The sequence below is a fragment of the Hippopotamus amphibius genome, chromosome 13, assembly GCF_030028045.1.
Source record: "Hippopotamus amphibius kiboko isolate mHipAmp2 chromosome 13, mHipAmp2.hap2, whole genome shotgun sequence".
NCBI classification, from domain to species: domain Eukaryota; kingdom Metazoa; phylum Chordata; class Mammalia; order Artiodactyla; family Hippopotamidae; genus Hippopotamus; species Hippopotamus amphibius.
Genome location: NC_080198.1, coordinates 103,410,785 through 103,438,735, shown reverse-complemented (window position 1 = coordinate 103,438,735; position 27,951 = coordinate 103,410,785). Strand labels below are relative to the sequence as shown.

Sequence of the window (27,951 nt, the reverse complement as noted above, 5' to 3'; positions counted from 1 at the left end):
GCCCTGGATGCGGTGGCCGACGGCTCTTCTCTGACAGGTTTGAAAAAGTCGTGCATTTGAAGCTGGTGCCAGTCTTTGTGACGCTGGGGCGGGGTGGGGGGGCAACTCCACATGTCTCCAGGGGAGCAGCCTGGGGTCTGCTGGGGATCCCAGGGCCAGGCGCGTGCTGGCAGCAACAACATCCCTGGCTCTGACCCCCGGCCCGGACACGGCCGGGCGGGACCCCACGCTGCAGGCGCAGCTCAGGAAGCCTGGGTGCGCCTGGACGGCAGGAGGCTGACGCGCTTAAAGGGTCAGCGGCCTGCCACTCAGGCTCGGCAGCCCAGCCCTTGCTCTCCCACGCCTTCCACACGACGGACGGGACCCCTGCCGGCCCCACCCCCAACCGAGCCACACAGAAGACACAACCACGCAGCCAGCTGTCTTGGGTGGCAAGGGACACGGTGCTCCCCCACGTCCTGCCCCCGGCAGCGAGCCAAGAGGGTGGGCCCCGTAAGCAGGACTGGGTCAAGCACCGCCCCCACGGCCATCAGGGCTGTGCAGCCCCCCCCCCCCCCCCCCCCGCCGTGGGAGGAACGACCACGTGGCCCTCACCAGCCTGGACACCCTCCCCACCTCCCCGCCAGGGCCAAGGCGGTCCGGCTCTCCCCCTTCTTGGGCCCTGTGTTCTCCACACCAAGGCTCCCCAGCCCCCCAGAGGGAGGACCGCTCCCCCAATGTTCAGGGGAGTAAGCGACTCCTCGGGCCTGAGGATCAGGCTCCCCTCACGCGGCAGGGTGGATGAAAGAGGTCTGGGTGCAGGCCGTGGCCCCGGGGGGCGGGCGGTGGCCCGCTGCAGCCACGGCAAACCACCTCTGGTCAGCCGACCGCAGAGACCACCGAGAAACCGCGTGGCTCACAGACCCCGACGTGGGTGCAGAGCAGAGGGCGGGGCGGCCACACGTGCAGAGCCCCAGACAGTCCCCAGACCCGCTCCACCTGCCAGATGGAGCCACCAGGCCGTGTGAACAGAGATGACGACCAGGGGCTGCCCCATCGCGCAGGGCGCCCGTGGCCGCACGTGCTGGGAAAGCTGGCGGCCAGGAACCGGACAGCGCCCCACCCCCCGCAGGCCCACGCTCGACCCCACGGTCCACACTCTCGCAAAGCCCCTGCCGCCCTGCAGAGCCCGCGGCCACGCCCCGCGCCCCACGGCGGACAGCGTACCTCTTGTGGGAGGGCCAGATGCCGGGCGGGCAGCGCTTCACACTGAACATGTACACGGCGGCCTCCGCGGTGCTGAAGAGCCGGCAGAAGCACAGGAAGGAGCAGACGGCCACGGCAGACGCGGCCCTCCCGTCCTAGCGCAGACGCGGGCGCAGGTTCAGATGGCGCTCGGCCCCCAGGACGTCAGGGCCTCTGCCGGGGCTGGGGCTCCTCAGGGGACTCAGGCAGACCTGCCCGCTGAGCGAGCACTCAGGAGGCGGAGAGGACACAGCCTCTGCCGCAGACGGCACGAGGCTGCCCAGCACGCGCTGCTGGCCTCACGGCCCCCACCCGGCGCCCGCCCCCGCCTGACCCCCGGGCCCCGCCTGACCTTGACACCCACCCGACCCCGGCACCTGGCCCGTCCACATTCACCCTCATGAACTCTCTGCAGCGTCACCCCTGGTGTGACGGTCACCAACACCAGGACGGCAGCACTGACCTTCGAGGACAGGCTCTGGCAGGTGCCCCACTGGGTGTGATGCCCACCAACCCTCAGCCCCAGAAGGGGGTCAGAGGCGGGGTCCCAGGAGGCAGACTGGCCTCCACGCACGGGTGCCACCGCGAGGGGCCCCACACCTCCTGTCAGAAGGGCAGAGGGGCCCCCGGTGCCGGCCGTCTTCTGCCAGAAGCCCCCGCCCCCCAGGTCTGCCAGGCGGCCGCTGCTCCGCCCGGGCTCTGCTGCGGGAGATGGCAGGAGCCACCACGCCCGCTGCAGACCCCAGGGCAGAACTGCTGCTCCCAGGAGGGGCAGGCGGCTGGGCAAGGAGCCCGCAGGGGAGCCCAGGCAGGTGGTGGCTCGTCTCCGCGCTGGGGTCGCCGCTCGGCACACCTGGCCGCCCCCGCGGGACACCTGGACGTCCTCTCCGTCCCAAGGGCCCCAGGGCGGGGGGCCTGCTCACCACGCAGTGCACCACGCAGACGTTCCCGGGGTCCTGGCGCAGCCAGGCGTGCATGCTCCTGCAGAGGCCGTACAGGCTGCGGAGGCTCGGGGCCCGCCGGGCGGCCCAGCCGCACTCGGAGACCTGCGGGGAGGCGGCTCGCCAGCGGGGCGCAGACACGCGGGCCCCCCTGGGCCGCCTCCAACAACCGCCCACCGCGTGCCCCCCCAGCCCCAGGCACGCGACAGGGCTCGGGAGCCAGGCTCTGGCCGATGCGGCAAGAGCAGCGCTGCGCCTGCCCTGTCTGCGCTCAGGGTCCGTCTAAACACCGCCAACAAGTCCACGTCACAAGCTTACCTGCTGAGAAAACCGCATGGTCTCGGTTTCCCTCTGGAGGCGCTGCTAGCTCAGCGATGCCCGGCGACCCCGCCCGCCCCTCCCATCGCAGCCAGAGCCAGGCTCACCCGGTGGTGGAACTTGGAGGCCCGGTACGTCCTCGGGGACAGGTTGTAGACGGCATAGCGGCCCGGGTGCTTCGAGTCCAGAAACAGCCGCACATCTTCGATGTTGTTCTTGATGGCCGACTCCACGCCTTCCGCTGGGAACGACATCACTGCAAGAGAGGAGCCCCTGCAGCCTCTCCAGCCACGGGCCGGGCAGTCAGGCACATGCAGGCCAGTTCCTCATGGTCGCTCACCCGATGAGTTCATGGGACAGGGCGAAGCAGAGGCCCCTAAACCCCGCTGCCCGTCAGAGCCTCTGGAATCCCCAGACCATGCCCCGAGACCCTCCTGAGACGCAGGTTCGGCCCAGAGCCTGAAGCGCCACGGAGTCCCCACGCATCTGCGGGTTTTGCCTGGAGACCCAGGTTTTAACACGTGCGGCCCTGCCTCAATCCCCTCATGACCTCAGCATTGCAGAAGGTCCCAGACCGCAGGAGAGCCTGAGTTCACACTGGCATTGTCCACCACAGGGCCTAGAGGCATACTGGACACAGAGATGGACACCCCAAGCCACATCTTGGGTGCATGAGTGGCTGTCCAAGAAGCCAGAATCCCAGGCACCGTCCTCAGACAAGGACCAGAAGGACATCCTTATAGTTAAAGCTGGCAAGCGTACCTGCGATTCTGGATGTGATGTAAGAAATATCCAAATCTCCCTTTGCATAACTGGAATGAAAAAAAAAGGCACCTGGTTATTATAGGAAATTTCTATGGTCAACTCAAAAAAACTAAATTGAAGCAAGTCCTTGAGAGCCCCACTGTTCAGGCTGCAGATCCTGGGGAACACTGTGCGTGCACGTCAGGGTGCACACACGTACCTGAGTGACTGCACGCTCACGTGCATGTGTGTGCAGGGGTGGAGCTGCTATTTACACACGAGGTACCTGAGAAGTTCTAAACTGCAGGGGGTGGAGGGGCACGGGCCCGACAGAAAGGATCTTTGACGCTTTTACTATAAAAGATGGGCCATTAGGAGCTGGTTTGGGAGAGAGATGACAACAAAAATGGAAGATTGAGTTTTCTGACTCAGTACATCATGTCCGGCTAACAAGAAACAAACTACGAGTCATACTAAAAGGGAAAAACACAGTCTGAAGGGACAGAACAGGCATCAGAAGCAGACGTGGCAGGGATGCTGGACTCATCAGACCCGGAGTTAAAGCAACTGCGGCTAGTGTGCCAAGGGCCCTAATGGGTAACGTAGACGGCGTTCAGGACACACGGGGGGTGGGGGGTGGGGAACGCGGGCAGAGAGGTGCAAACCCCAAGGAAGAACCAGAAGGAAACACTAGAGATCAGAGCCCTGTCGCAGAAATGAAGGTTGCCTTTGACGAGCCCCTTAGACGGGACACGGCTGAGGAAGGAACCGCTGAGGGGGGACATCTCGGCAGAATCCCTGAGGACACAAAGGCAGAGAGAAAAGGCTGGAAGAACAGAACATCCAGGGCTGTGGGGAGGCTACAGAAGGTGTGACGTAATGAGGAGTCCAGAAGGAGAAGAGAGAGAAGAACAGAAATGCTGAAACATTTGAGCTGAGAATTTCCCCAAATCAGACACCAAACCACAGATCCAGGGAACCCAGAGAACACCCAGCAGGGAAAATGCTGGAAAAACGACCCCTGGGCATGTCCGTTTCAACTGACAGGAAATCAAAGATAATGAAAAAATCCTGAAAGAAGCTGGGGGGGCAGGGGGACACTTTACCTATAGGGGAGCTAAGATGAGAATGACATCCGACTTCTGCTCAGAAGCCTTGCGAGCAAAGAGTGAAGTGAGCTATTTACAGTGTTGAGAGAAAAACCAGCAGCCCAGGATTCTGTACTGTGAGAAATTATCCCCCAAAAGTGAGGAGAAATAAAGGCTTTCTCAGACAGAAACTGGGGGAATTTGTTGCCAGTAGATCTGCCTTCTAGAAATGTTGGTAAAAGAAGTTCTTGAGAAAGAAGCAAAATGATAAAGGTCAGAAACTCAGATCTCGTAAAGAAAGGAAGCGCACTGAAGAAGCAGTAAGTGAAGGTAAAACAACAACACTGGAAGTAATAACGGCAGCAGTGTATCCGACGCGTGCGCCTGTGTAGGTGTTTCATATATAAACACACATGAGCAAACATGCCTGCGTACAGTGACATGCATGAGGACACAGGGGGCAAGAGAGAGGAGTTAGGGTTCCTGCAGTGTTGTGCAGCTCACCCACCACCTGGAAAGTGACAACACGCTAACTGGAAAAGGACTTGGGTTAGCTGATCAACGTGCACACTCTAGGGCAACCCCTGAAAACAGCAGAGAAAAGTATAACTGATAAGGAAGGAGAGAAAATGGGGTCATATAAAATGCTCAATCAAAACCACAAAAGAGAGAAAAAGAGTGGAAGACAAAACAGCTGCAAAGAACAAGGGCAAAGACTGGAAAAGAGGAACAAACAAGGTGGCTGTTCACCCCACCCGGGCGCCCAGCGCAGGCAGGCGGGGTCGCGGCAAAGGGGCCACATGGACGTTCCGGTTCCCAGCGTGTCTAGCAGTCACGTTTACGCGACACTGCAGTCTGTTAATGTGCAAGAGCGTTTTGCCCAAAAGACAGCGTCCATCCCTTTACCAACAGTGCTTTATCGCTGAGAAACGCTAACCGTCGTCTGAGCCTTCGGCGGGTCTCGGCAGTGACGTCACAGATCACCGATCGCAGGTACCGTAACACACGCAACAGTGATGAAATGCTTGACGTATTCCGAGAATTACCAGAACGGGACACAGAGACACAAAGTGAGCAGAGGCTGCTGGAAAAGGGTGCCGACAGACTCACTTGACGCGGGCGGGGCTGCCGGAAACTTTCACTGTGTAAGAAGCGCGGTCAGGCGAGGCTGGCCTGTGTACCAATAAACATTTTAAACACCAATGGTCTAAATACACCAATTAACAGAGATCGTCAAAGTTGATCAAAATACGTGACCCAACTAAGCAGTCTACGAAGTAACATGAAGCTGAGCACCTTCTTAGCTTATTCATAGTTTGTCTTCTGTTGATTTCCTTCAAGCATTTTTTCATTTTTCCATTAACTTTCATAATCCACTGTATATAATGGATACTTTCATTTGTGAGCTACAAAGCTTGAACGTATTTACTCCCCATCAGTACTACATCTCTTTGTTAAAGAAACATGTTTTTTCAAGGAATAAAGAATTTTTTAACAATTTTACTTTATTTATTGGCTGCGTTGGGCCTTCGTTGCTGCACGCAGGCTTTCTCTAGTTGTGGCGAGCTGGGGCTACTCTTCGTTTCGGCGCGTGAGCGTCTCAGCGCAGTGGTTTCTCTTGTTGCGGAGCACAGGTTCTAGGCACTCAGGCTTCAGTAGTTGCAGCATGCAGGCTCAGCAGCTGTGGCTCACGGGCTCTAGAGCACAGGCTTAGTAGTTGTGGCGCACGGGCTTAGTTGCTCCTCGGCTTGTGGGATCTTCCCGGACCAGGGATTGAACCTGTGTCCCCTGCATTGGCAGGCAGATTCTTAACCCCTGTGCCACCAGGGAAGTCCCGAGAATTTTTAAGTTACTTAAATTTAGTAACCATTTCCTCCATCGCTTATATGTTTTTTGTCACATTCAAGATATCTTCCTTACTCTGATATTATAAAAGTGTCCCTCTATAATTTATTAGTTCTTCCTAAGAAGCTGCTTTTCACAATTAATCTGTCAACAAATCAGAAATCCTGTATTTGGCTGTTCTTAGACGGGACCCAATTTTTTCTTTTTCTACACAGACACCCATGGTCTCAGCAACACACACTCGTTAGTCTTATTTTCTTTCAGACACACGATCCGTGTTTTATATTATCCCTACCTAAGTACATGCCGTGCATGAGTCTGAACGCTTGTAACAACACAACGGATGTTTGAAAAAAAAAAAATGATATAGAATTAGGTTTGTCTCTGTTCTTACTTTTAAACACAATGCTGGCAATGTGAGATAACTTATACATGAATTTTGAGATCAAAATCTGTGGGAACAATGTCAGGATTTTTATTGCAAAGAATTTATAGATTAACTGAGAAGCATCACGGCCTTCACAACATGAATTCTCTCAAATGTAAAGACGGCGTGCTTCCCCACTCCGCTCCAATGTTTCGGTCACTGTCAGCGGGGGTGGGGGGCCGCATGGGATGCCCTCCACAGGCCCAGCCTGGGCAGGGGTCAGTCCCACCGCTGCCCTCCATGCCCCCTCGCCCGCCCCTGCAGCCAGCAGGACAGTCAGCACCATGGAGACCCGCTGTCCCACACTGACCACGAAGTAGATAAAATGCCACACCCCCAATGACCATCCAGGAAACTTGACAGATTTATTCCAGAATTCACATGAAAAAACAGATGAGCGAGAACAGCCAACGTCCTCGGCGGGGTGGGGGGGAGAGGCCTGCCCACCAGACAGCAGCGTGCAGGGCCCCCGGACCACCCAGGGCAGCACCTGGCGTGGCCGTCGGCACAGGGACGGCTCCTCTCGGGGGCGGGGGGGAAGCAAGAGCCGAGGAGAGCCCCCCCGCCCCCACCCCAAAGAGGGGCCCCGGCGGAGTCAGCCCGAGAGTGAGCAGCGCCGTCCAAAGGCACGTTCACAGCGCACGCGAACATTTACAACCTGCGCTGTGTCTTCCTCTTCGGCCGGGCCGCGCGGCTTCACGTCCTGAGCAGGGATGCACCCAGGCCCTCGGCAGTCAAAGTGTGGAGTCCTAAGCACTGCCCCCCAGGGACGTCCCCAAATGTGTTTTAACTCAGGCCTGACCTATTTACAACCTGGGGCACGAGAGGCCCTCCTAAACGGGAAGACAAAGGACGCAAGGGCAAGTGCGGATGAACTTGGGCTGTAATTAAAACAAGCGACAGGTAAGAAAGCATTTGCCCGTTTACCTCCTATGAAGAAGCTCGTCCACAGAACGTAATACACGCGTCAGTAAGAAACACACGTGCCCAACACGAGAGAAGGGAAAGAGCAGCGGCTCAGGAGGACCCACGGCCAGAGGCTGGCGTCCCCGGGCTCCCGCGGGATGCTGCATGCTGGGGAGGCCCGCGGGGCCCAGCCACCCACCCGGCTGTCCCCGAGGAGGGGGCTGGAGCATCCGTGCTGGGGGGGAGGGGGCGTGCAGGTCAACACAGAGGCTGCAGACACCACCAAGCTGGGAACTCGGGGCACCTGGTGGAGGCGGCAGGTGACCTGGTGTGTGGGTTTCAGGGTGTGTGGACGTGCAGGGCCTGCACCTAAAATCAGGGAGAAACAAACGAGAGACCACAGACAGGTGGGGGCTCAGAGTCAGGCCCGCAAGCCAGCCACGCCTCCCAGAGGCCACACAGGACGGTCTGTACATGCGGGGACGGTCCTTCTCCGGACAGACCCCAGGACTCCCGGGTCCACACACCCTGAGACGAGGGTCCTGCCTGCGGCCGAGGGGCTGGCGATAGCCCTGGCGGGTCCCCGACACCAGGCCCTGACCGGACCCTCCTGCGGCAGGCCTGAAGCCCAGCACACGGGGCTCCGCCTGGAAGACCTCTTGGTGAGCTCAAGCACCGCGGCTGCTGCGCCCGTCTGACCCCGCGGGGCGAAGGGCGTTTCCCTGCGGGTCCTCTGCTTGCTTGTGGGTTTGGTGAACAAAGGACCAGGATGTGTTCGCTGCAAACCTGCGAGCCTGACACTGTGGTGATGCTCCCCTCCAGCTGGCACCGAGACCAGGTCCCCGCGTCTGGGTCCCACCGTGTGACGGGGACGGCAGTGTGGGGTGGCCTCCCTGCTTTCAGGGAAGACCGGGGTCCAGCCCACCCCATCCTGGCCTCAGGAGGATGCCCCTTCTGTGGGAAGGGCACTTACAGGTCCAGCCCAGGGGCTGGGGCCGTCACCGTGCCTGGGCCTTCTCAGTGGAGAGCCCCAAAACAAACACGCTCACACTGGTATCTCTGAACCCACTTCATGGGGGCTCACGGACTTCTCTTACTTCGGGCAGGCGTCCCGGGTGGAAGGCAGTTCCCCAGCCTGACCCTGGTCCTCAGAGGGGCTGCCGGCAAGGCTGGCCCCTGGCAGGTGCGCGGCCAGCACGGAGGGCTCTCCCCATTCTAGGGGCTGACGGGAGCAGCCCGATGCTGTACAAGACACCGTCCCCGTGCAGCCCTGCATCCTTGGGAGCCGAGGGTGGCGCGGGCCAGCAGGAGCCCCGTGAGCAGCCGCCTGGGCGACAGCCCTTCGTGCCCGTGCTCACAGCCCAGCGGGGACTCAGCGTGTCTGTCTGCCGCCCGCAACTCCACGGGGAGCTAAGCTGTGTTCCTTCTCTGAAACAAGGTGCAGCCGCACCGGGGCTCCTGTGTCCTCTGGAGGTTCAACACCCTGGGGGTGGTCTTGGGACCCAACGCATACGCCCTTCCTCTTGTCCTGAAAAGCCCCGTTCCCACGAGGACCTGCCCTCGGGTGTGTGCACTCAGCACTCGTGTCACCCTGTGGCCCGGTCTGGCCACCAGCCGAGGCGCGGCAAGCTCGCTGAGACGCAGCGAGAGTCGAGTCGGGCGTGAAGTCAGCTAAACCCGTCACCTCCACCCTCACAGGCAACTCTCACGCCCGACTGTTTGGCCAAAACTCCGCTTTCAGAATACGAGCGGGTACGTGGTACCCACCGCGCCCCCCACCCCAGGTGCCCGTCGTCGTGGTTCCCGGGCACAGAGGCCAGGGACGCTGGGCCCACTGGAAACCTGGGGAGCAGGGGGCGGGAGGCAGCGTCCCGGCCTCGTGTGAACTTGGTTGCTTTCCTCGGGCGAGGCCCAGGGGCTTCCCTCACATCCAGTTCGCTGTCACAGGGGCCACCATTCCAGCCCCGGCCGCCCAGAGACCCCGTGATGAACCCCGCCGGGAGGAAGAGGGGAGGACACGCGTGGGCCCACCGCCCTGACGGCCTCCCCGTCGGCAGGAAGCGGGCCGGCCACGGGCCGGGGTGCCACCACACGCGGTCACCCCTCCCTGGGGCACACAGCTACGGGCGCACCACGGGCAGGTGCCAGGTGAGCGCCAAGCAGTCCCCTCTGTCCGGCCACGCTCGCCCAGGCCCCTCTGGCCTTCGCACACAGAGCCTCCGCCCGCACGACTGCTCCCGTCTCCGCAGACAGGACTCTGGAGAGCTGGCACCACAAACGTACCCACATGCCCTGACCCTTCCACCAGCCACAGGGTGCAGCCAGGACGTCACAGAGGGCCACACGGTGCAGGTGTGGGCAGGCGCCCTGCCCTGCCACGCACGCTGTCAGACGCCCTGCACTCGGTGGGGATCAAGCTGCTTCTCATCACATCAAGTCACGTCACAGACAAAGCACACAGGTGCCACGGAGCCCACAGACAGCAGCACACACACACGTGCAGGCACAGGCCGGCTCTCACACACAAGACACGTGCACGCTCACGCACAAACACGGGGCCCGCTGCCAGTATCACCCACAGTCGTGGACACAAAACAGCGGTCACGGCACAAAGAAAACGAGACCGAGACCTACACGGCTGTCGGAGGACGGCAGGGCTCACAGGCACGACGCGCCGCCCCCGGCCCCGGAAGAGGCAGGGGAAACCTCAGAGGCCAGCCCCGACGCCGCCAAGGGCTCCCCAGGCAAAGCCGGGCCCCTCGGAGGAGGACGCGAGCAGGCTAGGCTGAGGCCACGGTCTCCGTAGACAGGGCCTCCCTCGGGAGGGACGCGGCCCAGAGCCAGCGCGTCTGCTTTCCCGCCACAGGGCCAGAGGCCGACGGGCTGACAGGCGCCCACGCAGGCGGGGCTGCGCTGACGCTGAGCGCGGCCCGCGCACCCACCGCCGCAAGAGCGGGTTCCACCAGGTTTGGAGACACGGCCGCACCCAAGGTTCCGCAACGCCCACAGCGGAGAACGCACGGGCCTGCGTGCCCTCGACTCACTTGGCAACGGACTGGATGACCTTGGAGGAGGTGTCCTTGATGTTGCTGAAGAGGCGCTCGGTGCCACCCCGCAAGATGTCCAGGAGCCCGCCGTAGGGCTGGTCGTACTCAGCGACCACCAGGCCTGCAAGCAGAGACGAGCGTCAGATGCCGCGGGGCCTGTTCGGAGCCACCAGCACCTGCAGCGGCCTGCACGCCCCCCGACCCCGCCGTCAGGGCTCCACGTCCAGACACAGGGACGAACCCGCACCCGGGCCGAGCAGCCCCGCCCCGTCCAGTGCCTGCAGATGGCACAGCCAGGCACCCAGGCCCCTCCCGCGAGCGCAGAACCCGGACGCCCTCCGTGGGCCTGAGCCTCTGGGCGTGTGTGGCCGACCCGTCTCTAGCACGTTCACCCAGCTCCCTCCCAGCACTCGCTGGACACCAGCAGGGACCCCGCCACCGACAGGCAGGTGCCGGGGCCCAGTCAGGGCAACCAGCCCGCCCCGAGGCACAGACACGCCGACAGGCAGAGGCTGCAGACACACAGCGGGGGGGACGGCGCAGGAGCCGGGCCGCGCGGGCAGCCCGAGCCGGTCACAGCCAGGCCACGGGAGCCACAGCTCAGCTGCTCTGCAGGGAGGCAGCCTCCGGGGGGCTGCCCTGATAGGACCAGAGTGGGGGCACACAAGAGCCCGGAGACCCCGAGGTCCAGGATGTGGCCTGCAGCGAGGCGACGGAGGCAGAGGGCTGTGCGAGGACAGGGGGTGGGGTCCTCACGCCCGTGCGTGGGGAGGTCTGTGGCCCCTCTGCCCACGCGGCCACCAGAGAGCCCCTCGGCAGGCACCGCGTGCACGCAGGTGGGGTGGTCTCGTCTCGGTGCCTCAAGGTGGCCCCACACACTGCGCCTCCGAGGAGGCAGCTGCCGGAGCCACACTGGTGGCCAAGAAGCCAGGACACGGGCCGGCCGGCTGCTGGGACGAACCCCTGGGAGCCGGGCTCCACGCCCCCAACGGGGCAGCGGCCGACAGCCCTGGGGGCACAGGGCAGAGGCGCGTCCCGGCAGGGTCCGCGGGGCCTTCCCGGACCAGCCACACGGGGCCCCGGCTGCAGCCCGCCTCCCAGGACACACCGCATCACACGGGCACTGGGCACGCGACGCCCCCGACACGCGGATGATCGGAGCGCGGAGCGCTCAGCAAACCCGCGGGCGTCGTGAGACAAGCCCACGGTCCCACGTCTCCCGCTGCCGGGACCGCCTCCGCCTCGGAGCCCACCTTCTCGACCCGCAGACGCCGCCCCTCGGGCCTCCGCTCCCCTGCACGGCCACTCTACGTCCTCACGCCCCGTGCGTGCCCACCCCCGTGGCCGCTGCTGCCAGCCCTGACGGGCGCAGGCTGCTCCGCCGGGACGTGTGGGGGCAGCTGGGTCCCCGAGGGGCCAGAGGCCGAGGCCACCACACGGGCGGGCGCCCCCACGGCCCCGCGGGCCAGGCGCCAGGGCTCAGAGGACCCGGGCGGCCCCGACGGCACGGGGAGGGACCGCCGACCCTCGGCCTCTGCCCTCCTTCCCTGCCCTAAACTGCAGCCTGAGTGGCAGCCCCGCTGAGCTCTGGGGGTGCCAGGGAACCATGACCCTGAGCGGGTCCTGGGGACCCGGAACATGCAGCCTGCCCCTCGCGGCCAGGCCCAAAGCCCCGAGAGCAGGACCCGGCCGCCCGGCGTACTCACCTCCGCTGCAGCCGCTGCCCGCGGAGCCCCCAGGCTGGGCCGCGTGCCCGTACCCTCCGTTCTGCTCCAGGAGCTGTAAGGGCCCAAGCGCAGGTCAGGCATGGCGCAGGGCGCCTCGCGCTCCGGCACGTCGCCCACCACGTCAACCCTCCTCCCCCTCGTTTACTGCAAAAGCTCGAAGGGCCCTCCCACGGTCTCAACAGGTCTCGGACCCCACGGCGGATCCTCAAGGTTGCCCGGGCACACGGCTCTCTCTCCATAACGGAGGTGGCAGCTGTGACCCCACCTCAACCCGCGAAGGCCACAGGACGCGGCGTGGGGACGGGGGGACACGCGGGCGGGGTGCCCACCACAAAGCAGGGCCGCAAGCTACACGGCAAGGCGCCGTCTCCCACGGACTGAGCCCAAGGCTGGTGCCGGCTGCAGCCGCAACACCGAAACCTTGGCAGAGATGTGTGGCGCCCTGGCGACGGGCTCGGCCGATCCTGGGCCGCGGGTGCTGGGCTGAGCCCCACCTGAGTGCCAGCCTCACGCTCGTCCTGCCTTAGGTGTGTGCCGCTCCACGGCTACACTTTCTGTGAGTTACGGAGAGGCTGCTTTGCGGCTTCTTGTGGGGTTTTATAAAACACTCTTGTCATCAGATTAACGTTTTATCACATTAGGCTCAAAAAACAAGATGTACGTGTTAAAGATTCTGTGGCCTGTGACGAGCTGGAAGCAGTCAGTGTTAACGGAACACTGCTGGCGTGAGACACGTGTGTCTTTTCAGTGTTGTGGTTTCATCAGCTTCTCAGCAGCACGCAGCCTCTCCCACCGTGACTGCAGGGCTCCCACACCTCCTCCAAGGCCCCACGGAACGCGCGCTGAGACCACGTCGCGCTGAGGCACACGCAGCTGCCTCCAGTTCTCCCAACTCCTTCCCTGCAAGCTCCTGTTGATGGACTCAGCCCAACCTCCCATGCAGTGCTCTCCTGGTTTCAGAGTCTATCGGGGCCCGTGTGCCTGTGCTGCCCAGTGGGCGGCAGGTGCCTCTCCCCGTGAGGGCCTGGGAGAGTCCTACAGAAGGGGTTTAACGTCTGACACGTGGGTCCCGGGGTCTAGAGGTGCTCAGAGCAGAACGTGCTCACGTGCCCCACCGAGCAGCAGCCAGTGTCCTTCCACGGGCATCTCCACCCGCCCCCAGCCGTACATGTGCAGGCTGGCCGGCCCCAGGGTACGGCCCCAGCCACCTGAGCCTCTGCCTGTCCCCAAGGGCAAACGTTTTCTGTAAAGGCTGCCGGACAGCCCAGGCCGACCTGCGACAGCTGCTGGGCTCTCTAAACCACGACCTGCCCGACACCCGGGGTCAGCTTCCACCCCCTGCCTGGCGCCAGCTCTGCTCCGCGACGCCAGGGACCCCGCAGGCTGGCACGCTTCTGTGCGAGCGCCGCGAGCCCCTGTGGACCCGGGTCACCCGGCTCCAAAGCGACGTCCGTGCAACCGCGAGCCGCACACGCAGGCCTACCTCGGTGATGGGCGACTTGGGGTTCACGTTGCGGGCGGCCGCGATCTCCTGGAGCTGATTCACCAGCTCCGTGATGGACAGCCGCTCCTCGGGGTTGACCCTGAGCGTGGCACCTACGGCAGAGGCGTGCGCATGTCCCGTGGGGGCGGGGCCTGGCGTGGGCAGCACCGCCTGCTCTGCAGGGGCTACGGGCCCCGGGGGCCCCGCGTCTTGCTTACGTCACTGATTTCAAAAGTGAAGGATGACGACTCTGGGGACGTGTGCTCACAGGGCGCGGGGGACGCCGGCAGGCGGGACTTACGGATGAGGTCGTGGAACACCGAGTAGCGTGTGTCGTCGGTGGGGATCGCGTACTTCCCGTTGACGATGCGAAGCTTCGCTCCATCCTCAAAAGGGTGCTGCCCAAAGCAGAGCAGGTACAGGATGCAGCCCAGGGCCTGCGGGGACACGGGCAAGGCCTGCTGGGTCTGACCTGCGCCCGCCCACCCGGCCGTGGTCCATACTCGCCAGGCACGGAGACCATCCATGTCAGAGTGGCCAACAAACTCCGACCCTCACACTCTCATCAAAAGGTCCTTTCAAGACGCAAAGCTCCTACAACCCAGCCTGGGGACCTACCGGCCACGTGGAGGGGCAGCAGGCAGGGTGACCACGAGGGAGGCGCCCCCGTGGTTCTCTGGGCTAAGGCTGAGCGCTGGGGGTGCATCTGGGGGCTGTCGGGGCTCCACGGGGTGGGCCTGAACCCAGACATCAGGGTCCCCACCCTGCCTCCACCACAGCACTGGCCACGGGAGCACAAGGGGGAACCGAGACCGACCAGCGTTGTCGGGGGGGCAGCCCACACCAGGCCCGGCGCAGGCCCAGCTCAGGTGTCGACTCCTGCCCGCCCAGCCACTCCCACGTGTGCGTGTGCGAGCGTGTGGTCCTTGGTGACGACTCCTACCCGCCCGGCCACTCCCACGTGTGCGTGTGCGAGCGTGTGGTCCTCGGGCTGGGATAGGCTGAGCGTGCCCGCCTGGGGTCAACGAGCTCACACGTGTTAAACGGTCTCCACCTACGCCCAGGACAGGGACTCACGTCCACAGTGTGGCTTGCGCTAGACATGGGCCTGATAGGCCTAGACCGTGAGCCTCAAGGTGCAGGGATTCAGGGCCATCTGTCCCTGCTCTTGGGGACGCCACGGAGGCCGCAGGGCCCCTTGGACGGGCTGGAGTGTGCTCGCTGAGCTCTGCACCTCAACACGGAACCAAGGGGTCAGCAGACATCCACTCAGCCGGGCCCCACGCTCACCGCGTACAGGGAGTACCCTCCATCAGTGGACACATCCCAGGAGACGTGAAGGGTCACCCCAAGCGTGGGCCCTGACCTCGCTCTGAGACCCCCGGCAAGGCATCGGGCCCGGCCATCGCTCTGGCCATCACCAGGTCAGGATACAGCTGAAAGGCCGCCTGGGAGGTCCAGCATCTGGCCACGCCAACTGTGGCTTTGTGACCCCCGTGGAGGGGCTGCGACCAGGAGAGCTGTGGCCCAAGCACGCAGGAGCAACCCATCCGGGACGGGGCCTGGGCCAGCACCTGCGGCCCCCCCACCCCTGCCCCGGGCGTCTCCAGACAGGATCACAAGTGCTGCTGAAGAAAAGGGAGGATGAGCCAAGAGGAGAAGGAGACAGAAGAGAGGCCGAGAGGACCAGCAGGCTGGAGCCTGCGCCCCAGGGCCTCACCCAGATGTCCTGCTTCTCGCCAATCGGGAAGTTTGAGTACAAGTCCACGATTTCCGGCGTCCTGTACATAGGAGTCGTGTTCCTGGTGATCTGAAGAAAGGACACAAACGTGTCAGAGGAAACGTCACAGGCACGCGGTAGCTGCCACACTGCACGGCGGCCCCCACGCTGAGGCCCCCGCCACCTGTCAGGTGACCTGGCCCGAGCCAGTCCCACGCGTGGCTCTGCGGCTGGGCCGCGCCACACGCGAGCGTGTCTGGGAACACGGGCGCCAGCATGAGGCACATCTGGGGCATTTCAGCACCACGATAACCGTGGACACACAGAATCACGAACCACGAAGAGAACAGCACCCACGGGTCCGCACGCACAACGAACAGGCGGGGGCTCGGGGCACCGGGTGGGGGCTGCGCGGCTCCGCAGACCTGCCCGGGGGGGCGCAACTCGGCCGCCCGGCTCCCAGCAGCCCCAGCTCGCACGGCCGAGGCCTTCACCCCCCCCCCCCCCCCAGCGCTGCCCACCACCCAGCAGGGAATGCGTCCGCAGCCCGGGGACGCGGGCACCTCACTGACAACGCAGGTTCCGAGGGACAGCAGAGCGCGGCTGGAGGGCGCGGGCACCCGCCCGGCAGAGCCTCCACCCCGGGCTCCCTGTCAGAGCCCGGCCCCCACCCGCCCTCCTGCCGGCTGTCTTCCTGTCCTGTGCTGCTCTCTTTGCGCGTGCGGCTCCCATGGGCTGTTCACCCGAGCGCAGGCCCCGGCAGGAGAGCACGGTGGGGGGCGTGCAGAGGTGCGGCCCTCTGCCCCACCCCAGCCACGGCCACACGGGCGGGGGTCTGTGCCCGCCCAGCGCGGCCCCTGCGTGCGGGCTCAGGCCGCGCCCACCCACCTCCGCTGGGGCTCCCGTGGGAGCTGCTGAATATCCCTTGAAGGTAGACGTCCACATGATTTTTTATAATTGCCACCTTTGGGAAGATGAAAAAGTCCTGGAGATGGATGGACACACGGGCTGCACAGTGACGTAAATGTAACCTAAGGCCACGGAGCCCCACGCTCAAAAATGGTTAAGGCGGTAAATTTTTTGTGACGTATTTTGCCACAACAAGAAAAGGCAAGGAAAACGCAGCCGGGTGTGGGGGTGGTGAGCGACGGTGTCTCCTGGGCCTCCGAGCCCCGCCCGCGCTCACCTCCTCCTCCACCAGGGCGCGGCGCTGGGCGCTCCAGCTGTAGTCCGGGTAGTGCGATATGGTCGTGGCGCTGCCGAAGTCGCAGAGCTTGATGGTCCCCTGGTTACTAAGCAATAAGTTTTCAACCTGCAAAGTTCCAGAAGACGGGCTTTACGAACTCAGGGTGTAGGCTGGACTGTGGGAACACAGGGAGCGCAGCGCCCGGCAGGGAGGGCTCCTGGGCAGAGGGGACACTTCTTTCTGACCAATCAGAACCAAAATCAGTGCGTGTACCTTAAAATGGGACGTTCATAGAACAAACAGAAATTAAAACCCACCACAAATCAAAGATAACTTGATCTAGTAACATGGGATATACAAGAGCCTTCAGAAAACTTAGAAGATGAAAAAAGTTAACACAGCATTTAAAAACCATCAAACATGTCAATAACTGAGGAAAAATCTGACAAAAGTTACATAAAAGACCTCTTGTTCAGAAACTGTGAATAAGTGAGATGAATTTTTAAACCCAAAACGAACAGGAACCCAGACTGTACCCCTAACAGGAAGGTACAGGCCTGCCCACAGTTCCAGAAGCCAGGTCCCGCCACCAGCCCACACGCTAAGGATGGCTTTATTTTCTGAATGGTTGAAAAAAGGCAGAAGATCAGGATTCCACGACCCAGGTCAGGAGCAGCTTTACTGACAGCCATACCTGGCTGGACCCAACAGCCAGGACGTCTGTAGTCTGTCAGCCCCACTCTGGGGAAAGTCAAGGCAATTTTCCAATCAGAAGCTTGAAAAACTGATTCAAAAATTTACAGGCCAGCCTCGCCTGACCGCGCTTCTTACACAGTGAAAGTTTCCGGCAGCCTCGCCCGCGTCAAGTGAGTCTGTCGGCACCCTTTACCAACAGCCTCTGCTCACTTTGTGTCTCTGTGTCCCATTCTGGTAATTCTCGGAATACGTCAAGCATTTCATCACTATTGCGTGTGTTATGGTACCTGCGATCAGTGATCTGTGACGTCACTGCTGAGACCCGCCGAAGGCTCAGACGACGGTTAGCGTTTCTCAGCGATAAAGCACTTTTGGTAAAGGGATGGACGCTGTCTTTTGGGCAAAACGCTCTTGCACATTAACAGACTGCAGTGTCGCGTAAACGTGACTGCTAGACACGCTGGGAACCGGAACGTCGATGTGGCCCCTTTGCCGCGACCCTGCCTGCCTGCGCTGGGCGGGAGCCGAGCTCAGTGTCTCCACGGTGCCAGGGTGGAGACACCAAGAGCTGACAAGAGCCACGTGGTCCCCGGGGACCGGGCACCAGCCCGTGGTGAGCTCTGCTACAGAGGTCGAGGAGTGCCAGGGCCAGGACCCCCCAACAGCCCCACAGCGAGGCGTCGCTGCAGGAAGTGGCCTTGGACGCCACCCGCCAGGGTGCTGAAGATCCCCCATGACGAGCCCAGGACGACTTACCCCAAACACAAAGGAATGACCAAGAGAGTGAAAATGCAGCTAGAGGAGCGAGGTCTGTCCTGCCCACACTGACATGGGGCTGCCCCACAGGACACCAGGTCCCCACAAACAGGACAAGATAGGACAAACCCCGTCATCAGAAGGAAAGCCCAACAGAACGCACACATCGACCGAGACCAGACACCCACTGCGGGCCAAGCCCAGGCACAGGGGCTGCCGTGAGCTGCGGTGGGAACGTCCACAGCAAAGACGCGTGCCCTCCAGCACCCAGGGATAAGGGTGTCCTGGGACAAGAGCGTCCCGGGGTGCAGAGAGGCACTGCCCACCAGGAGCACGGACGCAGGGATGGCCAAGTACAGCGCCCTGGCCCTGCTCTGTGTGGACTCCCAAGAAGGAGGAGCCGCAAAGTCACGAGCCGAGCAAATGGACTGTGGGACTCCACTCCCACGACGCCCCAACAGCGAAAGGGAAAGCACACGGAGGAGGGCGCAAGAGCTCTACCGCTGCCGATGAGGGACGTCCCTGTGTCCCTCCTGCCTCTCCACAGGGCGCCCCTCGAGCACGCGTGAAGGGGGTCCCCACGTGGGGGCAGCTGCCGTGGACGCAGGCTGAGGTGCCCGCCCCACCCGAGGACGCACTGCTGCAGACCAGAGAGGAGCCCGGGAAGGCTGCCCACAGGCTGGACGTGAGGGAGGCAGGAGAGAATTTCTGGGAGGGAAATGGTATGTCTAGGGTCTGCTTTACAGGTTTTTTTTAGCAAGTAAGACAGGGGCTCCGCTGCTCCTCAGAGCGGGGGCAGTGGCTTTGCGGATGCCGGGTGATAGTTAAAATTAGGCCACAGGCCAGAAGGAGATATGTGCAGCACGTGTAACTGAAGAAAGACTATTGTAAGAATGTAAAAACCAACCAACACACAACAAAAAAAGGGCAAAAAACAGCCAGTTAACTGACTACACACAGCAAAAACATTCAATGCCACCAGTCAGGGAAAGGCACAGTCACCAGTGAGAAGCCTCCTGATCCGGTGGCAAAAGACAGAGCGCAGCCCCAGCCACAGACGAGAGCCGCGTGTGCACCGGGACGCGCCCCTACCGGCACCAGGGCTCCTGCCCCGGGGGGCACGGGCGACGGACGGGGGCGGCGCACGCAGCCGGAGAGCAGCTGCTCCACGCTGGGGTCCCTGCGCCCACACCCACACCCACACCCACAGGCGACGCCGCCCAGCGGAGGACACGCCAAGGAACCAGCCTGACCACAGGAGGGCGGCCGGGCGAGGGGCGCCATCAGGAGAGAGGGCTCGCCCCCCGCGGGCAGCAGAGAGCGGGGGGGGCCCGCGGGGGTGGAGGCGGTACCTTGAGGTCTCTATGGATGATGGGCGGCTTCTGTCTGTGCAGGTGCTGCACCGCCCTGCACGTCTGATAGAAGATCTTCAGGACGGTGTCGCACGAGAGTGGACCTTTAGATTCAGTTTTCTTTAAAAATTCCACCAGCTGCCCTAAAAGAGAATTAAGTTCATATCACCACGGAGCTGTAAATGCTATGCCTGCCCCAAGCACGCTGCCCTCCGGAGCCACCCTCTGGCCGTCTCTGCAGGCAGCAGCCTGCTTCCGGGAAGCCCCACACAGGGCTGGGTGACCTGCACCAGGGCCCCAGTCGAGTCACAGAGCCCTGCGTAGGAAGGCCTGCCCTTCCAGCAGCAGAGCCTCTTACCCAGGCAGCCCATGGGATGTGGCCACCGCAAGGAAAACAAGTGTGTACATCTTTGCAAATACCTCCAGGGAAATGATCGCTGAATTTCCTGAGATAACAAGCGTCCTCTGCTATTAAGGTGAAACCTCCACGCTGAACGTGAAGAGGACGAAGCACGGCACGTGGAACGAGCACAGGGCCCCAGAACAACACCCTCGGGGCTCCCCACCTCCAGGCTGGTCCCTTCTGTCTCTGTAGCCCAGGGCCCCAGTCCTGCTGAAACAGGCCACAGCCCAGACCCGCGAAGCCCGGAACCAGGGGCATGGGGCCGGCCGGCCCCCTCCGCGGCCGCTGCCTCCACGACCACGTGCCGTCTCTGCCAGGCCGGCCTCCACAGGTGCCCACGACCCACGGGCACCGGAGCCCCAACCCTGTTCTCGCCCTGGACAACCCAAAGCTCTTCCGAGAGCCCAGGCTGCCCCTCCCTGGTCCAGGCCCCGGGCTGCCTCAGCTCCCGAGCTCCGCAGCTCCGCTCTGCACGCCAGGCCCCAGGCCCACCCAGGGGCACCCCCACACCCACAGGCCCCGCGCTCGGCACTCACCCACGCTCCCTGGGGCCTTGCCTCCTGCCCCCCCCACCCCCAACGCCCCTCTGGCCACGCCCTCCTGCAGCTCCGGGTGCAAACCCCACCCTCCAGCGAGCCCCCCCGCTCGTCCTGTCTACTGCGTGCCCCCGCCCCCCGAGTCTGGAACGGCCCACTCCCCACTCTGGACTTGGGTGGGGCTCTGTCTGTGCCGCTGCCCTCACCCCCACCCTCACCCTCAGCGGGGGCAGGGGCCCCACAGTGCAGACAGGGCCCCAAGAGGCGATGGGGCCTCAGGAAGAGATGGCAGCCCCGCCCCCCCTGCCCCCGCCACGTAGACAGGGCACAGGCCCCACAGGGTGTGGCTGCGGGGTCTGGAGCAGGGAAGACAGACTGACCGCCAGGCCGTCTGGGGCAACAGGGACGAGCCGGCCCGTGGTGGGGACATCACATCAGGGTTCACTGAGACCCAAGAGAGGTCTTTCTGAAGATAACTCCGCAGGTGGTAGAGCGGCTGGGAGGGCACCGCGGAGAGCAAGGCGGGGGTTCCAGGAAGGGGTGGGGGCTCCCAGGGAGTGTATCAGGGAAGCCACTGCCCGACAGACCTCCAGCAGAACTGGCACCCGTGTGCCCCCATCATCCCCAAAGACCCCACAGCACCTGGTGCCGGCACCGTAGTGCCTGGTGTTCAACCTGGGCCTCGTGCGCGGGCCCAGACGGGTGGTCCTGGCGGGGCCACCGAGTGGCACGCTCGCCCGGGTCGCTGCGTGGGAGACGCCCCCTGCTGCACCACCCATGGCCTCCAAACCCGAGATCAAAGCACCGCCAGAGGACGGGGCGCAGCCTGAACAGGGAGCGAGGGGCACAGGCAAGCCTCAGGTCTCCGGAGACACTAAGGGCCCAGAGAGCAGAGGGGGCCTCCAATTGGCACCCCCGTCCCCTGCCCTCCCTGGGGGTGAGGACCCCACGCCTCCTGCTCCCAGCTGCAGCCTGCAGTGCCCCTCCCCGGGCAGCCCCCTCCCCAGCTCTGCGCTCCTTCTCAGCACGACTCCCGCGCTCACGGCCCCCCATCCCTCCTCCTGGGACCCTCCTTGGGGGCAGCGACCCCTCGGGGTGCGTCCCTCCTGGGAGCCTCCTGCCTCAGTCTTCCCCGCTCTTCCCTGGCCCTGCGGTGGCCCCGCACGTGCTGCCGGCGACTCACGGACAAGAGGACGTCTCGTGGCTGCCGCCCCGGCTCCAGGCCCTGCGGCCAGTCCCCTACACCTGCCGGGCCTCTCGCGTCCTGCCCCGCCCCTTCCGTCCACGAGCCCCAGGGCGCGCTCCGGCCCCCACGCTCCCGCCGTTTTGTCCCCGGGGTCCAGCACGGGGCAGACACTCAGTGCAGGGACGGGCCGAGCCGGACCCTCGAGGCGGGGGCCTACGTCCGCGCCGACAGAGGCTGAGCCCACTCGCGTGCCCGCTCCGCCCCCTGCGCTCTCCGGAGGGTGCGGGCTCCCCGCTGCCATCACTGGACGCAGGAGTCCCCTCTCAGATCAAAGCAAGCACAAGCGGGACCGCCTCGTCGCCGGCGAGGTCGCAGCCTCGGGCCAAGGTAGCCACTCCAGCCCACCTCTCCAGCCTCACCCGACTGCTTCCCGACCAAGGCGGCTTCCTGCTGCCTGAGCGCCCCCGATGGCGCGCCTCCACCCATTTCTCGGCCCCACCTCTGCCCTCACGCCCCGTGCGGGAACGAGGGGGTGGATGCAGCCACTCAGAGAGCTCCTGCCAGACAGCAAGCCGCGTCCCCGGGAGAGAAGCCCCAGAGCACGCCAGGCTCACCTCTGCAGAGCTCCGTGAGCAGCAGGAACTCGGCCTGCCCGGTGTCCGACTCCTCTTTTCCTATGGATGCTGCGGAACAGAACTGGACAATATTGGGGTGGCCTGAAAGTTTCTTCTGCAGGTGTCGTGTTAAAGGAGAATGTGTAAGTCCACATGTTTAAAAACAAATACATACACGATATGAAGACATGAAAGGCAGAGCACTGAATCCAATTAGCTTACCATCTGCACGTGTCAGAACAGGAAGCAGACAGGGAGCTGGTGAGGGGCAGCCAGGACGGCAGGAAGATGCAGGCAGGAGAGGGAACGGGAGGGGAGGTGGGGAAGCAGACCCCCACCACGCTGGCCACACCCACAGGCCGGGCGGGACAGGCGGCGGAGGGCGTGGCACGCGTGCGGCTGCAAGGGGTGGACGAGGCCCCTGGAAGCCCAGCGAGGTGAGGGCCCTTGGGCCACGTGGCCGGCAGGCTCGCAGTGGACAGAGCCTCGAGACAGAGGAGAACAGATTCTGGCAGCAAAGGGCGAGACCCCAGCTCCAGAAGAAGATGTGCAGGAGTGGACAGCAAAGCCACACAAACCCACAGATCCACGCCCCGTGCACGGCGCCCAGGGCCTGAGCACTTTGGGCTGGGGGGGAGGGCCGCAGGGGCTGATCCGAAGTGACAGGGAGGCCCACGGGAGCCAGGCCTGGGGAGGGGCCGGGGGCACAGCTATTGGCTGGGCACCGTGGGCCGCACCAGGTTACAACGGGCAGGAGAAAGGGCAGAGGCGGGGGGCTGCCCAGCCCTGGACGAGGAGACCTCCCGGCAGGAAAGGCACCTCCGCTCCCAAGGCTGCTCATCTCTTACCATCACCCCAAGAGAGAAGAACAAGGAAGAAAACTTTCTACTAGACACATGCTACAGGTCAGTCCAGTGAAGCAAACACGCAGAGGGCATCACGGAGCAGCCCCGTGGCCGCGGGCGACCACGGCTGGACGCAGGCCTCCCCGTGTGACCTGGGAAAGGATACCATGAAACACACTTCCTGAATGATGGCTCTGTTCTTCTCCTCTTCATTGGACAGTAATCTCTGTATCAGGAAACAGCACAGATTAAAGACTTTACCTTTGTGCTCTGAACCCAAGAAAACTAACACAAGGCATCTACAGGCTCCCCTGCCTGTGTTTTAACATCTGACCCACGGAGAAACCTCACAGGTTAAAGACCCTCGGGAATGGTCCTTTATGATCCAAGGACACAAGAAAAACTAAAAGGAGGAGGCTTTTCTCCAAAGAGGCTAGAGGAAAATGAGAGAGGTGGGTCTCGGTCTGGATCCCAGAGTCCAAGTGCGCACCCCCAGCTTGGCGGCACCCCAAGACAGGGCAGGTCAGCACACGCGCCCAGCGCCCCAGAGCCCCGTTCACAGACACGCTGCGGCCGCACTAGTTTACACAAGCGGCTCTCAGACTCCTGGGGTCTGTGCAGCCCCTTCTTTGGCAGTTCTGACTCCCCTCCCCTGGCGCTGGAAACCAGAGCTTCAAAGTCCTCAGAAGACACAAGGAAAACAAATGGATACAGACTACGAAAAAGAAACAAAGTAAAGAACAGGGATAAGTCTATGCAAACACTATCACTTAGAGACTTACTTCCTTTAAGAGACACTAAAACCCACAGATTGTCACCCTTCATTACCTTCAGTGCATACTCTCTGCCACTTCCCAGATCTTGAGCTTCATACACAAACGCAAACCCTCCTGAAAATTAGAAAAATATGTCAGTTCAGTGCTGTAATTTTATTCAACATTAAGCTTTAAACATATCTCTGCGAGGTAAAACACAAACTGGACTGTGAGGTAAAACACAAACTGGACTGTGGCTAGCACTCTGTCTTCTGCGGTGATGCCCCGGACACACACCATACCGCCTCTGGACCCCCCGCTGCACCGGCAGGAAGGGGATGAACACGGCAGAGCAACGCGGGAAATTCAACGCGACCGAGGCCAGTTCTCTGAAAACAAATGACTAGTATCACCCAGGAACGAGGACGAAAGAGTTCTTAAAAGATCTTTAATTCTAAATAAGATAAAATGTGAACAAATCAAAGCCAACAGCACATAAAAAAGGATAATATGTCACAACTAAGTAGAGTTGGTTTAACAGTTGAAAAGCAATGCAATTTGATTATTTTTAGTTTAATTTGCTTCGTTTTTTCCAGCTTCCCATGGTGGAAAATTTCATCATGAGATTTAAAACTCTTAGCAAACTAGGAATTGAAGGAACCTTGCTCAGCCTGGTGAAGGACACCTCTGAAAGACCCACAGTGACCATCACACAGCAGTGGAAGGCCAGATGCTTCCCTGTAAGATCAGCGACAAGGCAAACGTGTCTGTTCTCAGCACTGCCATCCAGGATCACACTGGGAGTGCTGGCCAGTGCCATCAGGCAAGAGAAGAAACAAAAGGTACCCAGACTGAAAAGAAATAAAAATACTTTCTTTGCAGACCACACAGCTGTCTAGGTAGAGCAGCTTATGCTGCCCCCCAAAAGCTACTATCAGTAACAAATGAGTTTAGAAAGGGTGTGGGATGCAAGAGCAACATACAAGAAATCAACTTTATTTCTACAAACCCTAAGTTAGGTGAAGATTTCTTAGAAAGAAAAATAAAAGCATCATCCATAAATAAAAAATACAATAAGTGGACTTCATTAAAGTAAAGATGGCTTTACTGGTTTTTGGAATACACTGTTGAGAGAGTGAAAAGAAAAGCCCCTAACTGGACTTCGCAAATCACACACCTGGTAAAGGACCTCTACCCAGAAAACATAAAGAAAGTCCAGAGTTCAGTTGAACAACATTTTAATGCGCAAAATATGTGAAAAGACACTCAACCAAGATAAATAACTGGTGAGTAAGCATATGAAAAAGTGTGTCATTATCCACCAGGAAAATGCACATTTAATACACCTATTAAAACAGCTACAATTGTTAAAGCCGGCCTTAACCAACGGTACATACCGACTAAGGTGTGGAGTAACCACATGCTTATACACCACTCGTGGGGACACAGCGCAGTGTCATCATCTTGGAAACCAGTTTGGAGATTTCCTTAAAAGGGAAACATACACCAACTCCACAGCCCTGTCGTCACACTGCAAGTATTTACCCAGGAAAAACAAAAGCACACATCAACACAAGGACTTGCACACACATGTTCATAGCAACCCACGTGTAACTGCCCAAAGTGGAAACAACCCACCTGTCCATCAGCAGTGAACAGGTAACCCATCACCCCTGCATGGAACACGACCCAGCAACAGACAGGACAGAACCACTGCTGACCTGCAGCGGCCGGACGACTCTCGGGCTCTCTGCTGAGGAACCAAAGCCAGGAAAGAGGAGTATGTGTGTACACACGACTTCATTTATAGACCGGAGACCCGAGAGAACACAAACTAGTCCATAGCAACAAAAAGCACATCAGTGGCGGCCTAGGGATTGAGGATGGGAGGAGGAGAGGACGGTGAAGGAAGGAGGAAAATTGTGGAAGTGAAAAGCAATTCCGTGGAGGAAGGACTGTTTTCTCAATAAATGGTGCTGGAGGACTTCCTAGGCGGCGCAGTGGTAAAGAGTCCGCCTGCCAATGCAGGGGACACGGGTTCAAGCCCTGCCCTGGGAAGATTCCACATGCCACGGAGCAACGAAGCCCGTGCGCCACAACTATTGAGCCTGTGCTCTAGAGCCAGTGAGCCACAACTACTGAGCCCATGTGCCGCAAATACTGAAGCTCACGTGCCTGGGGCCCGTGCTCCACAACAAGAGAAGCTACTGCAATGAGGAGCTTGCGCACCACAATGAAGAGTAGCCCCCGCTCTCAGCAACTAGAGAAAGCCCGTGTGCAGCAACGAAGACCCAATGCAGCCAATAAATAAATAAAATAAATAAATTTTAAATAAATAAATAAATGGTGCTGGAGCAACTGAACAACTCCAGGCAAAAGAAAGAATTTTAATCTAAACTTTTATCTTACACAACAATTAACTCAGCGCGTGCAAACGTAAAGCCACGATACAGCATAGGAGACAAATCCTATGCAGAGAGGACAAAGAGTTCTCAGACTTGACAGCAAAAGCAGGATTCAGGAAGGAAAAGTGACAGGACAGACATCATCAAAAGTAACACTTTGGATCCACAGCAGGCCCTGTTCAGAGGCTGGAGGGCAAGCTGCAGCCTGAGAGAAAACACTTGCAAACCACATCTGAGAGAGGACTCGTGTTCACAATATACAATGAGCTCTCAAAACTCAACAACAGAGACTTAACTGGCGGTCCTGTGGTTAAGGCTCTACGCTCCCAATGCAGGGACCCAGATTCGATCCCTGGTCGGGGAACTAGATCCCGCATGCCGCAACTAAAGGTCCCGCACGTGGCAACAAAGACCTGGCGCAGCCAAATAAGTGAACATTTAAAAAACAAAAACACACCATATATTGTTTATTAAAAAAAAAACTCAACAACAATGAAAGATGATTCAAAAACAGGCAGAAGACATGAAGAGACATTTCTCCTATGAGGATGGGCAGGTGGAAATAAGCACAGCACTAGCCTTTACGGAAACGCAAATTAAAGCCCCCATAAGGTACCACTACACACCTGGCAGAATGACGAAATGAAAACGACACAAAATGCTGGCAAAGACACAGTGATCACTCTTTGTAACGGACTCAACTGTGTCCCCTCTGATGCCACGTGTTGAAGCCCTAACCCCCAATGTGACTATATCTGGAGACCAGGCATTTAGGGAGATAGAGTTAAAGCTGTGATAAAACAGGAGTGGAGTCCTTAAAAGAAGAAAAAGAGGCACCAGAACAGCTGAGGGGAGGGACCTCACCAGAAACCCTGCCAGCACCTCCATCTCAGACGGCAAGCCTCCAGAACCAAGAAAACGAGGTTGCTGGTTACACCACCTCGTCTGTGGTCTGTGCAGCAGCCCGAGCAGACAAGACACGCATCCTCTGCCGACGGAAATGTGAAAACAACACAGCTGCTCTAGAAGACAGGTTGGCAGTTTTCTAATAAGCAAAATATGCAACTGCCATGACCCAGCACCTGGGCATTTATTCCAGAAAAATGAAAACAGAGCCACACAAAAACCTGTACGTGAATGTTTACAGCAGCTTTATCTCAAATAACAAAAAAGCCTGGAAAGAACCCAGATGCCCTTCAAGGGGTGAACGGTGGAGCGGGCTACAGTACATCCACACCACGCAGTGCTCTGAAGAAACAAAAATGAACCAGGTACGGACACAACCACCCGGATGACTCCCCAGAGAATCGTGCTGAGTGAAAAAAGCCACTTCCGAGAGGCTACACGACGTGTGGTTCCGTTTATGCAGCATTCTTCAAAGACCAAACTACAGAGGACAGATTAGAGCTTTCCAGGGGCCCAGGAGGGATGGACACGTCTGATTCTGGCTGTGACGGCAGCTCTAGCTCCTCCAGATGCTGCCACAAGGGAAAGCGGGCAGTGTACCTGGACGCCTCTGCACCTTGTCTCACAACTACACAGAGATCCACAGGGACCTCAAAATTAAAGGTTTCCATAAAAATAGTAGTAACACGTGTATAAAATACATGAAGGCATGCCGTGCTGGGCACTGCTAAGACGGCGCCCCACCCAGTCGTTACCATGTATGCTCTGGAATCAGGAAATGGCTGACCTCCTCTTCCCCCCTAGACGTGTGTGTGTGTGTGTGTGTGTGTGTGTGTGTGTG

At 60.5% G+C, this 27,951-nt stretch overlaps 1 protein-coding gene across 2 annotated transcripts in view; it reads right to left on the bottom strand.

The window, feature by feature from the left end:
* Window positions 1-27,951, bottom strand: part of GAK (cyclin G associated kinase) — a 48,886-nt gene that overhangs the window by 15,963 nt on the left and 4,972 nt on the right. The window contains exons 2-15 of one of the 2 annotated variants that reach the window (XM_057705321.1): window positions 23,873-23,934; window positions 23,211-23,270; window positions 22,200-22,314; window positions 19,461-19,603; window positions 16,657-16,782; window positions 15,471-15,560; window positions 14,052-14,187; window positions 13,751-13,863; window positions 12,247-12,319; window positions 10,538-10,661; window positions 3,246-3,295; window positions 2,591-2,739; window positions 2,148-2,270; window positions 1,207-1,340 (exon numbers count right to left, since the gene is read on the bottom strand). In XM_057705321.1, coding sequence (XP_057561304.1) covers window positions 1,207-1,340; window positions 2,148-2,270; window positions 2,591-2,739; window positions 3,246-3,295; window positions 10,538-10,661; window positions 12,247-12,319; window positions 13,751-13,863; window positions 14,052-14,187; window positions 15,471-15,560; window positions 16,657-16,782; window positions 19,461-19,603; window positions 22,200-22,314; window positions 23,211-23,270; window positions 23,873-23,934 — 1,498 coding nt within the window. The remainder of the gene's footprint in view (window positions 1-1,206; window positions 1,341-2,147; window positions 2,271-2,590; window positions 2,740-3,245; window positions 3,296-10,537; window positions 10,662-12,246; window positions 12,320-13,750; window positions 13,864-14,051; window positions 14,188-15,470; window positions 15,561-16,656; window positions 16,783-19,460; window positions 19,604-22,199; window positions 22,315-23,210; window positions 23,271-23,872; window positions 23,935-27,951) is intronic. The other variant, XM_057705322.1, reaches the window with a different exon arrangement.